This window comes from Dendroctonus ponderosae, unplaced genomic scaffold (genome assembly GCF_020466585.1).
Source record: "Dendroctonus ponderosae isolate FM_Combo_2020 unplaced genomic scaffold, Dpon_F_20191213v2 Dpon_F_20191213_10, whole genome shotgun sequence".
Taxonomy (NCBI): Eukaryota; Metazoa; Arthropoda; class Insecta; order Coleoptera; family Curculionidae; genus Dendroctonus; species Dendroctonus ponderosae.
Window position 1 is genome coordinate 3,886,921 of NW_026017111.1, and position 13,235 is coordinate 3,900,155.

The window sequence follows — 13,235 nt, forward strand, 5'->3', positions numbered from 1 at the left end:
TTGGGATTAAGAAAATAGCAACGATTAATCATAATATTAATTGGACAAACTTCAATGGGTTTTCCTTAGCAAATACAACTTATTAGCTAAATAAATCCGATTTTTCGTTGGTACTTGATTTTTTCTTAGGCACATTTTGAAGATTTTTGCCTTAGTTTTTAGTAGTATTTGTAAGAGTCCGTTTTTTTTTCAACAATCCTCTACAGTATTGATTTTTGCTCGTGCACCATGTCTCTCTTTATCTGAAACTTTTATCGAAAGAAGCGAATTTTAATTGAAAAAAATGTTCAAAAACCGCATTTTCTCCAAAAAAACACTAATAAAAGTAGTTGGCGAAGGGTTTTTTTATAAGGGGAGCATATTTTGAACTGTAAACGCGAGGAAATTTTAAGTTAAACACGCGTAAACAACAACTAACTGATTATTTACACACAGGAGGACAACATAGGATCCGAGCAGCAACGAATTATATTTACAATTGCATTAAGACGGTGTATAATTAAATATTTTTTGTGGTTTGCACTGCATGTTTTTGCGAGTTTTATCATTATCTATTATTATATGTTATACGATTTACATGTTTATTGTTGCAGTAAATTCGTTTCTTCTTGCGGCTGCAACTGGTTGCGGATTCTTGTTCCTGTATTTTATTATCTTCTATATTTTGTTGTTAAAGGTTTCAATAATGAGCGATCCCGGTGTCCATCCGGAGAATGTGCCGAGCATTAAGAAGGAATTGGATTCGTTTGCTGAATGTTCGCCGTCAAACAGCAATTTGTACTCTCCAACTACAACGACGACAATCATCAGTGAAAACGTAATCCAGTCATCAGACGTGAGTTTTACTTTACTCTTTCTTTTTTTCGTGTAAATTTAAGCGTAACGTTTTTTCGCAGAGAATCGACTATGGTGAGCATTACGATGGGAAAATGCGTTCGCCAGATAGTCCAGATCGTCAGTATTGCTCTTCGACGACTCAGCCGCATACAGATCCCGGAATTGGACATAGTGAGGTAATTTAGCTTGTTATAAGTGAACTTTCCGCAAATTCACGTCGAAATTGCTCCAGATCGACCTGAAAAATGAGGACGATTCACCTAGAAGACTCTGTTTGGTGTGCGGCGATTTTGCGTCCGGTTTCCACTATGGAGTGGCCTCTTGTGAAGCGTGCAAGGCATTTTTCAAGAGGACAATTCAAGGTAAATTGCAGCTGCAAAACCCGAGCTACTATTCTAGATTTGCGCTTCTATGTTCCAGGTAATATAGAATATACTTGTCCAGCGTCCGGCGATTGTGAGATCAACAAGCGCCGAAGAAAAGCTTGCCAGGCGTGCCGCTTTCGGAAGTGTCTTCGCTCCGGCATGTTAAAGGAGGGTGTGCGACTCGATAGGGTGCGGGGCGGCCGTCAGAAATACCGCAGGAATCCGGAAAGTCCCTATCAGGTTCAAGTGGTGTCTGCTCAAAAACCGCATATTTTACTTGAAGGTAACTGGAGGTCGTTTTTGCTATTTTCCCCATTTCCTGACATTTCTTTTGCAGACATTAAAATGCTGGAAGCTCTGGTTTCATGCGAACCGGACTCTTTGGAGATCAACACGACTTTGGACCATACAAAGCACAGAACGCTGTCGATATTAAGTGACCTCTACGATCGGGAACTGGTCGGGATTATTGGATGGGCGAAACAGATTCCAGGTACAAATTCCACTAATTAACTCTTTGCTCGGTTAATCAGTAAAATGTGGGTTTTTGTTGCAGGCTTTTCTGATCTCTCCCTAAACGACCAGATGAGATTGCTGCAAAGCACATGGGCGGAAATACTAACGTTAACACTAGCATTTCGCAGTTTACCCATGATAAGCCTTGGGCGCTTAAAGTTTGCCATCGATTTTACGTTGGATGAGAAACAGTCGAAGGATTGCGGTGCGCTGGAGTTATATCAGACGGTAATCATTGTCTACTCACGCTAAAAATTCCCTCTTAATATTCCTCATTTTAGTGCACTCACATGGTGGAGCGACTGGAGAGCCTGTCGATACTTAAAGAGGAATACTATCTGCTCAAAGCTCTGGTGCTTACGAACTCCGATGTTAGACTAGACGAGTATCAGTCTCTTAGGAACTTTCGCGACAGCATTTTAACGTCTTTAACCGACGCGATCGGCATTTTAAGGTCAGTCAGTAATAAAGAAACGTGCAATCGGACTAATTGGAGAATTTTCCTAGGCCGAACACAATGTTGCAGCAGATCCAACAGCTGCTACTTTGCTTGCCAGCGTTGCGACAAGCCGACCAAGTGGTCAGGAAGTTTTGGTCGGATATTCACACGCAAAATTTGGTTCCAATGAACAAACTGTTTCTGGAAATGCTGGAAGCCTCCAATCGGTAGCTTAGTTCGATCGCGGTTTTGGTATTGCAAGGAACCAGGGGCCAGGTGTAAGTAAGTAGAACGCCGCGCTTGTACAAATTAATTTTAAGAACTACGGGTCGATTTGGTTGTGAATTTAGCGAAGTATTATTACTAACCTAATTAATGATAAGACCTTAAGTTTAAAGCAATATTTTCGCGAGCGAGTTTGTGATGTTTCTAGGATAAGGGGACCACCCAAGGGCCAGGTGTTTTCTTGCAAGACCAAGCCGGTTAAAGCTGTACAGATTACGCTTTTAGACGCGTCAGTTTTTACCAATATTTTGCACGATTTAGGTTTAACCAAAAGCTTTCTCGCTAGCAACTAAGAGGAGTCAATGATAGTTTGTCACGCTCTAAACATGAATCACGTTGCCTATAGACTACGAGCACTGTTATATACTTAACAATAATTAGACCGAATTGAATAGTTTATTTTCAGGCACGTGATCTATTTTTGGATATCTTATTTGCCTTAGAGTCGTTTTGGACTGTGCTTTTGAAAACGAATTTTAAGTCACATCCACCCTTCCTAACATTTAGGTTGGTTCAGTAGTATTCGAACTGTTTTAATGTTCGTTGTGGGAAGTTGATTAGAATAGTCTGCTACTATGGGAAACATTTTGTAAATAGTTATAAAATATATTTTTTAGAAGGTAGAATTGTAAAATAATATACATATTTTTGTGCCGTCAGTGAATTAGTCTTCTGGCGCAAGGGCCTGATATGAATATTAAAAAAGTGAACAGGCTTTTTGTTTTTTTATGGTCCGCTGGTTTTGGGGGTTTTGCTTAAATGAAAGACATTTTCTGGTAACAAACAATAAATACATTTTTACTCGTTAGATATGTACATCAATATACAGACTCTAAAAAAAAGATTGAAGGGTTTACATGAAACTCTAAAGATAATTGAATTGGAGCTTAAAATATAGTATCCTTTACATTAAACGTGACGCTTCGTCTTTATCATGTATATGATTCTTGTAACTGAAAAGACCGGCATCAAGAGAGACATTTATAAACTAATAAAATATTGCACATCAATGTGATGCGTTGAAAATATATCCTGAATATCAATATGGTGGTTAAACGCCCACTTTTCAGCAAACACCTGGAAATGCCCTTATCCTTGTCACCTACGGCTTAAACATGGCACGGAAACGTTTAAGTATACAAGTTCGCATTAAAAAATAATATAGACATTTGTTCAGAGCGGAGCTGCTAAAAACCCTGTTCAAGGAGCATTAGTGGATAGTTTGAGAATCAAATGATTTACCTCGAGTGCGTGGTATTAAAGTGGGTTGGTGTCGCTCGCGGCCGCAATAACATGCAACTGTTTACCTTTGCTTTTATTGTATACCTGGCCAGAAGTAAAGGGCTCTAAGCGAGGGTGAGTATCACTGGCACTGGTTTTTTCTGCAAATATTTTCTGTTAGTTTGCGTTGAATGTTTCTGCAGTTTAGTTTTTTACATCTTTATCTTTATTAGAAAATTTGGATGGAGATAACATGTGAAATAAAAATGTTCATATCGTTTATATCCTATTACGTTTCGGAACGACAACAGCGTCATCATCAGATTAAAATTCAAAACAATAATTGGGAAACATTGGATTATTTATAGACGTAGCTGTATTAAAAACTTCAAATTTGTTTCTATAAACAAATATGAAGTTTTGAAGAGTTTAGTTTTAAAAGCTTAGTTGCCTTGCAACCAACATTTTAAGGAAACACTGTTTAATTAATACGTTAATTGCTACTTACCAGACTGAAGCGTGTCTGCTGGAATATACTTCGAAATACGAACTAACGGCAACGGCAAGAAGCCGCTGGTCAATGGCATCACATCCAGAACAACGCGTTGTACCGCATTTTCTTCTTCTGCAACCAAAATTAAAGATAGCCCACTTCTAACAGTCGAATAAGCGGCGAAACGCAAACAGGGTCAATTTCTAATCGTTCCACTGAAGAGAAACAAAAAAGTGAAGAAACCTTCCTTGCTTACTTCCGATCAAACTTGGATGATTCCTGAATCTGTTTACTTTGCAGATAAACCTTCAACTAAGCTTGAGGTTGCTTGTTACTCGCCTAAAATTCCTCCGAAAGAAATGACGCCCGCCGTCCGTCCACAAACAGCCCAAACGCTCTGTTCCGCCAAAACTTCATACATAACCGAACGGATGTCCGCATTCTCCTTTCCATGCACCGCCACCATGTTCGATATTGTAAGATGTAAATGGCAAACGACTCCGACCCGGCAAAACTCGTTGCCTTTGGCTGGCTCAACAACGGCATCCAGTGCGTACAAAGTCTGAAAAATCCCCATTTCCATCCGTCTCATACTTATCCACTCCAGCTAATTTTACCTTAAAGTCAGTCACATCAAAATAGTACTGGTACGACTTGTAGCAATCATTTTCGGTCAGTTTGTACTGCACACTAAATTCAGCTTTGGCCGAATTAGCGGCTACATTAGTGTGCGCCAATTCCCACAAAAACGAGTAACTTAAACCATTAGAAATAATCTGAAATTGACGAAAATGCATAATTAAATCAGAATCATCGCGCGCGAATCATTCGCTCACCAGACTAGAATCACAGTGTTTGGTAGAAACGGGAATGCTTTTGACGTTCAGATCGGGTTCGTGGACAATGAGATTGTCCACGCAATGCCCCACAACGTTCACCTGCACAAACTTGCGGTAATCTACCGTAAAAAGTCGCCAAGTTGTCGACATGGGCGGCGAGAAGTTCAATGGAACCACTATGGGCTTTGGAACCCATGGCACATGAATGGTAACTGAAGTTACGCAAGTTATATGGAATTAAGTCGCTGAGTGTTTACTCACCTTGATGGTCCCGAGTGAGAAGGTCTGCTAAAACTCTTAGAGGCATTTTTGTGCTTGAAAACGTGGCCTTGTCTCCCACCTCGATTTCCAAATTATTCGTCAAAGCCTCCTCTGGCTGGATTTGAAACGTTAAGCCCGTAGAAGCAGTTAGTTTTATTATTGACTTCTGAAACGATAATTAATAGTAGTTTAGGACGGTGACTAAAATGTGAATGTTCAACTCACTGGCTCAATAAGGTAACTTCCAATGGTTAGTATAAGGTTCATGACTTGCTCGATGCCAGATAGTAAAGGCGCCGGCCGTTTATACAGTCGTATCGAAGGGCTTTCTTCCTGGACTTCCAGAGTTAGGCGGGGCAAAATCGGCGGCGATTTCAGTTGCAACTTGTCTACATGAATAATCGCCGCATCCAAACAATATTTCCCTACATCGGTGGCTTTTTTGCTTAGTTTCAGCACATTCAATCCTGGAGTGAGTAACAGTGGCTGAAAATTAAATGGAATTTATGGGGAGTTGCTGGCGCAAAAAAATCCTCACCAGCTTCTCAGCTTCAAGAGCCGCACTCAGATCGGTTCGGCTCCGTGCTGGCGCACTATCTTTCCTATGAAGCTGAGTGAGCTTGGAGGCAATGCCCGAAGTAGCCAGTTGCTTGTCCTGCTTATAATTCAGCGTTCGTTTGATTCGCAATCGTTGCAGAAGCGGATCCTGCCACTTTAAGTCCTGAAAGCCACACTTAAATTACTAGTGCCGGTAGCTCGCTGTCTGCTGGCGTACCTTCTTTGTTAATAATTTCCCGCTGTGATACCGCACGTTGCTTTTCGGCTTCTCTTCCCTTTCCAGGCAAACTGCAAAGTAGGTGCATACAATTTCCTTGGGGAAATTCGATTCGATCGCCAGCTCAACCTCCATTTTACAGTCCTGCATCACGATCAAATCGCTGGTTATGGCAACGCTATTTATTCTGAGCATATCGTTAAACGCCAGTTCCATCGGTTTGTCCAGCTTGACCAAGTGCTTGGTCATTTCATCGAAATAACTCCATCTAAAAATGCGAAATAAACACGGATTTTGTCACGGATAATTTAATGTAATTCACAAACCTGATTAGAGTGTCGATTTCTACAGCCGCCGACACTGCAGCACAAGCTTTGATGTATTTTTGCGAATCCTCCGCCTTTTTGTGACAATCGGACAAGCATAGTTGTGTTTGCGCGGCCAATTCGTGCCAGCCATCGCTTTCGAAAGTGCGAATCGCATCTCCAAGAAAAGCGGCCGCTTTCTGCGTTTCGCCGAGCAGCAAGTAAAAAGTGGCCACTTCCTGGCCCACCAGTCGGGCCATTCTTAAGCGCCCGACGTGCTTAAAAGTACCCATCGCCAATTCAGCCAATTCCTTCAAAGAGTATTTCAAGTTTATTGCTCTTTTTAACCCTTCCGAGTCGTTCTAAAGGACGATATTCGCTACTTTTTCTACTAGTGCTTACCAAGTAAGACTTAATGAACACATCTTGCGAGCAAAGTGCCTCCTTGAGCCGATCAGTTGGCGATGGACTATTAAGCGGCCCAGGATTATCTCCCATTCCCGCCGATAAACTGACCACTACGTGCAACTGTTCGGATGTCGGAGCTCCTTGAGGCATCAGCCCGCACAATTCCCCCAACTTTCTTAGCTAAAGCAACGCATTTTTCAAAAAATTGAAGAACTGAGCCATTTGTTGCTGATACCTTTTGACTAGCATATTCCCACAATGCAGCCGTATGCAATGAGTATTCCTCCACTTGGTCGGCTTGATTGAACTTATCGCATACTTGCAGCACCTCCATGCTAGCGAGAAAGAGCCAGCACCAAACAGCGCCAGGCGGAGCCGTGATTTCCAAAATAGCCAGCTCGCGCACACAAGTGTGGAGAAATGGAAGGCATCGGGACGCCATCTGAAACCCCCAGATGGTTTAAAAATCCCCCGAAAAGTTGGCGTTTGCAGACGTACTTCCCAGACTTTGTTGGTTAGCAATAACATCCGCGATTGCCTAGCGAATATATAGGCCCTCAATTCTAAGAGTGAGGGAGTGTCTTCGACGAGTGAGGGTTTGAGTCGTAGGCCGTGCCACTGGTCCAAAGGCCGTTGAAACTGGCTGAGCCACTTCAGGTTGTCGCAAGTGGTGAAATTCGCCACAAATTGCGAAAACAGAGCATCCAGCTCGTCGTACTGCACTAGGGCTTCATCGTTCAGTCCCAGCATTTCCAGCACTTGAGCTAGTTCTTCCTAGAAACAATCCGAACAGTCACCCTTAAGTTTGCCGGGTTCGCTGGGGTTTCACGCACTTGCAGCATGAAATATTTCATGAAATTCCATCCGGGTTCGTTTCGCCGCTCTCTTTGCTGCCTTACATGCTCTTCCAGTCGCGTAACCGCTCGAGCGTATGCCACTAGCAATAAGTGGCGAACTCTGCTCACCAGCCCCCGCCATGACTCTGCTGTCTTGCTTTCGGCTCTGCCAGGATTTATTACGGAAATACATCGATCACCTGCAGGTAAGAGATGATTGGAACATTCATTGGCAATTCTAGAAGATTGAACCCGCTTTCACTTGCCTTGTTTAACAGCAAAATCTGCTCGAATTTTATCTAGAACAGTCGTTCTAGGGATCAACTGTTTCGTTCTTTTACCATCATAATTCTCCACCACTACAATGAGCCAATCGGTTATTTCCCGTGAGTTTAGCTCCTTCAACCAGGCTTCAATATCTTCACGGATCGTGTTTTTGTAAGTGTCCACATCCTGAAAACAGCAATGTGTTTCATTGTTCTGGGAATTCCTCTGTGGAATGTGAGTGATTTTGCAAATGTTTTCAGAGTTCATACACAGGAAAATACCGGTTACACACACGCAGTTTGGTTGGAATGCATTTGGAAACAAACTAAAATCCACTGAATCCGTAAACCACTTGAAATGTCTGCTATTTCAAATCTTGGGCTTGAATTTATCTGAAATACCTAGGAATTCGAATACAATGGAAAGTGAGTGACTTCTTGATTGTGGTCGAATTTTATCAGTTATAAACATGATTAGCGTGTGTAACAACTCAGCTTTAAAGATATGCCTCATAAATCAACAGCTCACTGAAATGTACTTTAAATGGCTTGGATGATGATCGACTATACATGGCTGAAGGTCTAGATTGTGCTACTCACAGTACATTCTGTCCAGTAAGTATGAAAAAGGGGCTGCCTGATAAGATCCCACTGGCTGCACTTTGGTAACGATTGGACATTGAATGGTACAAAATTGGCCCCAACATGCACATTTTTAATGGGTCTGCCCAAAGACCTTCGCCACTCGCATGTATCCTTTGGTAAGGCATTGGACAGGTTTTCTTCCACTGTGGAAAATACCTCCAACTCGCCTGCACCTGAAACGCGAGCCAGTCAAAGGAGCTATCCTTCATTTAAGCCGATTATTATTGCTAAAGGTTGACTTTTGACCTACATGTTACTATAGGACGCCTATCAATTCCCAATTGAGCCAAATTATTCGGTTCTTCATCGACAGTTCCATTCATCTTCGGTTCACTTGATTAACCAGGGGGCGTGAAAACTATCATTGTTGTTGAACGCTACTGTGCAATTATCACAATTATTTCATTGATAAATACATATTTAAATACTAAATATTTTCGTCTGCACCACAGGAATTTGACGTTTTGATTGACCCGAATCAGCTGATTATCGACAACTTCTCTTCGTAATCAATATTCAGGCTTGCCAACAGTCTGGAGTTTTGGCCCCAATAAACCTAAAATTTCTATAAGGCGCCATTGAAGGCCTGCCTGTGGAATTTTTCTAATAGTCTGACTTGAAAATTACGTGGAAAAAATACCCAATCTTTTGCCCAGCATCCCCATTTCCCCTTATAATAAAGCCAGTTATTTCTTGCTCTGGCTACCCTGGTCCTAATACTGCCAAAGTCAGCCATATAAGTTGGGTTATGTTTGCAATGTTTTGAAAAACGTAGACGCCAAAGGAGAACTGGATTATGCAAAAAACTGAGTTGAGTAATGAAAAAATTGGCCTAAAGTAATGGAAAAGGTTTTCCTGCATCCTACAGTTTTCTACTGTTCCCAAACTTAGGTACAATTTTTTATAATTTATATTGGTCGTGTTTTGGCCATGTACATACAGATGCCCCCGGTGATACTGATTTATTATATTTAGTTGCATTAGTTTACAACTCGCATCTTGAATACACCATGTACAGGAGAGAATGCAGTGATGAAACTTCTGAAACTTGAGAAGCCAAATTTCCCGCAAGAAAACACGTTAATGCGGTCAATGGATACATACATTGATCGAGTTTCCTGCCGGAAACTCAACCAGCTACTAACTTTTCAGTCAAATTGCGTGCAAAGTCTCTAATCTAACATGCTCAAAAACCGGTTTTCACTCAATCTATCGATGCTTAAAGATAACAGGAACGACTTTATCGGAAACTAGTCTTTGAGAAATTCGATTACAACGTTCGCAGCATGTAATTTTGCCGAACACCTTCGTTAACGAAAGTTATATACCCACATCTTCGCTAAAGTTAACGCTGGCTTTACAAATTTCACTGAGTTTCCTGATAATTATTTTAAGGCTTCAGAAGACGAGCATGTGGTTCAATTACTTTGGCTCAAAAAGTGCCAGATATAATTTCTGTAGTCAATTTTTTATCATAGATATTGTCTTCGTTGTGTTGGCGATTTTAAGTTGTCACTATTTCACTTTTTCTTGTTCCATATATTCTCTGGTATTTTTTACTTTCTGCTCAAATGTCTGAAACTGTTGCCTTCAACCTTCAACTTACCTTCACTAATAAGATTGTTCCATTTTCTTTAACTAGGGTGTCATTTAGATTATTTGGGTGTGTCCTATTGATTTCTCATCACTTTCAAATTTTCTGTTTATTGCCCACTTATGAAAAGATTAGTACGAAGATGCTAATTCTTTGTCAGCCTTCAACCGCTCGTTCTTCTTACATTGTGAAAGCTATTTTCGTTAAAAAACCTGTTGAATTAGTATGGTGGTGTCTTTAAAACCAGCATCCATCGGGTCGATTTCTTTCTCATTTAATGCAAAAATCTAGAAATTTGGGGCTCATTTTTTTAAAATACTGTTGAACCTTAAAAAGTGTTTCCGCATCTTTGGGTAGTAAGTTCAAAACTTTCCAAAAACTCCCCGATGATGGCTGGGTTTCGGAAACTTTTCACATCCATCAAGTTTTCACTTCTTCATTTAACGAAAAATTCTTGACTTGATGGTTTTACTCATTATAAAATTGTTGATTTTGGAAAAGTAACGTGACAAGAGTTGAAGGAAATAAAGTGATGAAAATGAAAAAAAAATCCTGAAATTTCCTGATCAAGGTAGTGCTTCTGAAATTTTTAGTGACTATTGACTGTTCCGATCGCCATTTAATGCAAAAATCGACAAGTTAAAGGCTCATTTGGTTAAAATACTGTTGAATCTGAGAAAAGTGATGCCGCATCTTGTGATAGCAACATAAAAACATTCCAAAAACTCCCCGATGATGGCTGGGTTTCGGAAACTTTTCACATCCGTCAAGTTTTCACTTCTTCATTTAACGCAAATATCCCTGACTTGATGGTTTTACTCATTAGAAAACTGTTGATTTTAGAAAAGTAACGTGACAAGAGTTGAAGGAAATAAAGTGTTGAAAATGAAAAATATTCCTAAAATTTCCTGATGATGGTAGTGTTTCTGAAACTTCTAGCGCCTATCGACTGTTCCGTTATCCATTTAATGCAAAAATCGACAAGTTTAAGGCTCATTTGATTAAAATACTGTTGAACCTGAGAAAAGTGTTGCCACATCTTTTGATAGCAGCTTAAAAACTTTCCAAAAACTCCCCGATGATGGTTGGGTTTCGGAAACTTTTCACATTCATCAAGTTTTCGCTTCTTCATTTGACGCAACAATCCTTGACTTGATGGTTTTACTCATTATAAAACTGTTGATTTTGGAAAAGTAACGTGACAAGAGTTGAAGGAAATAAAGTGCTGAAAATGAAAAAAAATCCTAAAATTTCCTGATGATGGTAGTGTTTCTGAAACTTCTAACGCCCATCGACTGTTCCGTTCTCCATTTAATGCAAAAATCGTCAAGCTAAAGGCTCATTTGGTTAAAATACTGTTGAACCTGAGAAAAGTGTTGCCGCATCTTTTGATAGCAACTTAAAAACTTTCCAAAAACTCCCCGATGATGGCTGAGTATCGGAAACTTTTCACGTCCACCAAGTGTTCTCTTCTTCATTTAATGCAAAAATCGGCTCGATGCAGCTTGGTTTCAATAAAAACCTGTTGATTTTTAAATGTAGCACCGACCCAAACATTGCTAAAAACTGACACTCGAAGTTAAAAATCGTCCGAAAAGTTCCTAACTTTTAGCGTCTGTTCAGACCCCTTTTCGTTTTTTAAAACAAAAAAAGCCGAGTTGAAACCTCGCTTTATTAACAAATGGTTCATTTTTTAGAACGTGTTTGTCCAGTAGTGAATCATCGCTAATGCAAAACTATGAACGTGTTATTTCAATTTCACTGTTAAAAAATTCGTGGTGTTTCTTGCTTAGGATGTTCCTCTTCCTGCACCTTTTCTGCGAATTGTTTCTAAGCAATGCCCTCATTTTCCCTGGACTAAATTGTTTGAGATCGGGCCGGTTTGAACCAGATGGTTGATCAAAAGCTCCATTTTCCGATTCCGTCTCTCCCTGACCGTATGCTAATTGTGAGAACCATTAAGAAGTGCAAAGTAGTAAAAGTCGATCTAAATCGTAGGAAAGAACCCCAATTCACACCTGAAAAATGATTTGAGTCAACAAGATCTGCCTTCTTCAAGAGTTCGGAATCTGTTTGCAGTAGAGGTTTCTTATATTACAGTTTGAACGAGTTCTTCGGCTCTCCGTTAACGCAAACATTCATGCTGGCAGACGGAAATGACGCTCATTCACAAGGTTCTGGCTTTTGTGTGTTTCTCTCTAGTGTTGCGGCACCAGTGCCCCTTTAGTGTTGGACAATCAATCGACAATGTTTACTACAATCCATACTTTCATTTTCCATATGGAGGACCGTATATGGGTGTAAGTACAACCGTTGTAAAGGAATAGTTGGGCCACTAAGCTTGGAAATTGTGCTACATTAACACGTTTCCATCTTGGAAATTTGATTTATAAATTGAAAATGTACACATGCTTAATAGAGTAAAGTGTTGTGCCAATAAAGTGCGCATCTTTTTAGCCAGCGAAACAATTTTATTATTGGGCGGTAGCATCTTGTAAATGATGTTATATTTTCAATCGAGTCATTCATCAGGTTCAAATGGGGCCAAAATGGTCAGTTTGCGGCTTAAGTGAAAATTTGCACTTAGATCTTGAACTAAAAAAGTGGGTAAAGCCAGAATTCGTCTGAGCAAAGCGGAAACTGTCGATCAATCCCCGATAATCAAAGGGTTGGCTTGGCCAGCCCGATCACCAGACTTAAATCCGCTCGATAATTTTTGGTGTTTAATTGATTGTTTGATTATTTATTACTGTTGTGACCGCATGTATGAACGGAATTGTTTTTCTAGTTCCTGGTGGCATTTGCCCTGCCTTTGAAGGTTCAAACCCCTGGAGACATTTTCTTCTCCATGAACTTTGAGGCTGGATACAGTCTGCCGGAAAACGAGACCCAATTCACTTTTCCACCCATTATTGCCGCTTCAGCCCGTCAGGTGCTGTACGACCTGTTCGAAAGGAAGCTGGAAAGGTCTGTAGTTTTTACCGTAAATTATATCGAGCTCCAGTCCGTTGACTTTTGAGAAAGTTTGCTGAATTAATATTATTAAAATGTTTTCAGTCAAACTGTGTAATAAGAATTTTCATATAACGTTTCGGCGAGACAACAGCGCCATCATCAGATTTAAAATTCAACACAAACCCATAATTGGGA

At 40.4% G+C, this 13,235-nt stretch overlaps 3 protein-coding genes across 7 annotated transcripts in view; 2 read left to right on the forward strand and 1 right to left on the reverse strand.

Moving 5' to 3' along the window:
* The window catches only part of LOC109546966 (steroid hormone receptor ERR2), an 11,936-nt gene extending 8,779 nt beyond the window's left edge, over positions 1-3,157 (forward strand). For 3 of the 4 annotated variants that reach the window (XM_019918155.2, XM_019918152.2, XM_048662306.1), the window contains exons 2-8: positions 677-835; positions 897-1,013; positions 1,070-1,199; positions 1,258-1,695; positions 1,759-1,946; positions 2,000-2,172; positions 2,226-3,157. In XM_019918155.2, coding sequence (XP_019773714.2) covers positions 686-835; positions 897-1,013; positions 1,070-1,199; positions 1,258-1,695; positions 1,759-1,946; positions 2,000-2,172; positions 2,226-2,388 — 1,359 coding nt within the window. In that variant the 5' untranslated portion in view covers positions 677-685 and the 3' untranslated portion in view covers positions 2,389-3,157. The remainder of the gene's footprint in view (positions 1-676; positions 836-896; positions 1,014-1,069; positions 1,200-1,257; positions 1,696-1,758; positions 1,947-1,999; positions 2,173-2,225) is intronic. The other variant, XM_019918157.2, reaches the window with a different exon arrangement.
* A 54-nt stretch (positions 3,158-3,211) lies between these two features.
* LOC109546963 (trafficking protein particle complex subunit 10) lies at positions 3,212-8,984 on the reverse strand. Its single transcript, XM_019918149.2, has 17 exons — positions 8,742-8,984; positions 8,447-8,664; positions 7,847-8,033; positions 7,578-7,780; positions 7,243-7,518; positions 6,980-7,186; positions 6,739-6,924; positions 6,358-6,647; positions 6,032-6,299; positions 5,795-5,977; positions 5,482-5,742; positions 5,257-5,422; positions 4,993-5,207; positions 4,774-4,932; positions 4,496-4,718; positions 4,172-4,288; positions 3,212-3,824 (listed from the first exon to the last, which is right to left on the reverse strand). Exons 1-17 carry the CDS (start codon positions 8,812-8,814, stop codon positions 3,700-3,702), a joined length of 3,357 nt encoding a protein of 1,118 aa, XP_019773708.2. The 5' UTR covers positions 8,815-8,984; the 3' UTR covers positions 3,212-3,699.
* Positions 8,985-9,131: 147 nt separating this feature from the next.
* LOC109546962 overlaps positions 9,132-13,235 on the forward strand; it is a 4,615-nt gene continuing 511 nt past the window's right edge. The window contains exons 1-3 of one of the 2 annotated variants that reach the window (XM_048662309.1): positions 9,132-9,382; positions 12,186-12,385; positions 12,874-13,052. In XM_048662309.1, coding sequence (XP_048518266.1) covers positions 12,242-12,385; positions 12,874-13,052 — 323 coding nt within the window. In that variant the 5' untranslated portion in view covers positions 9,132-9,382; positions 12,186-12,241. Of the gene's footprint in view, positions 9,383-11,833; positions 12,023-12,083; positions 12,386-12,873; positions 13,053-13,235 lie in introns of those variants that run through there. The other variant, XM_019918148.2, reaches the window with a different exon arrangement.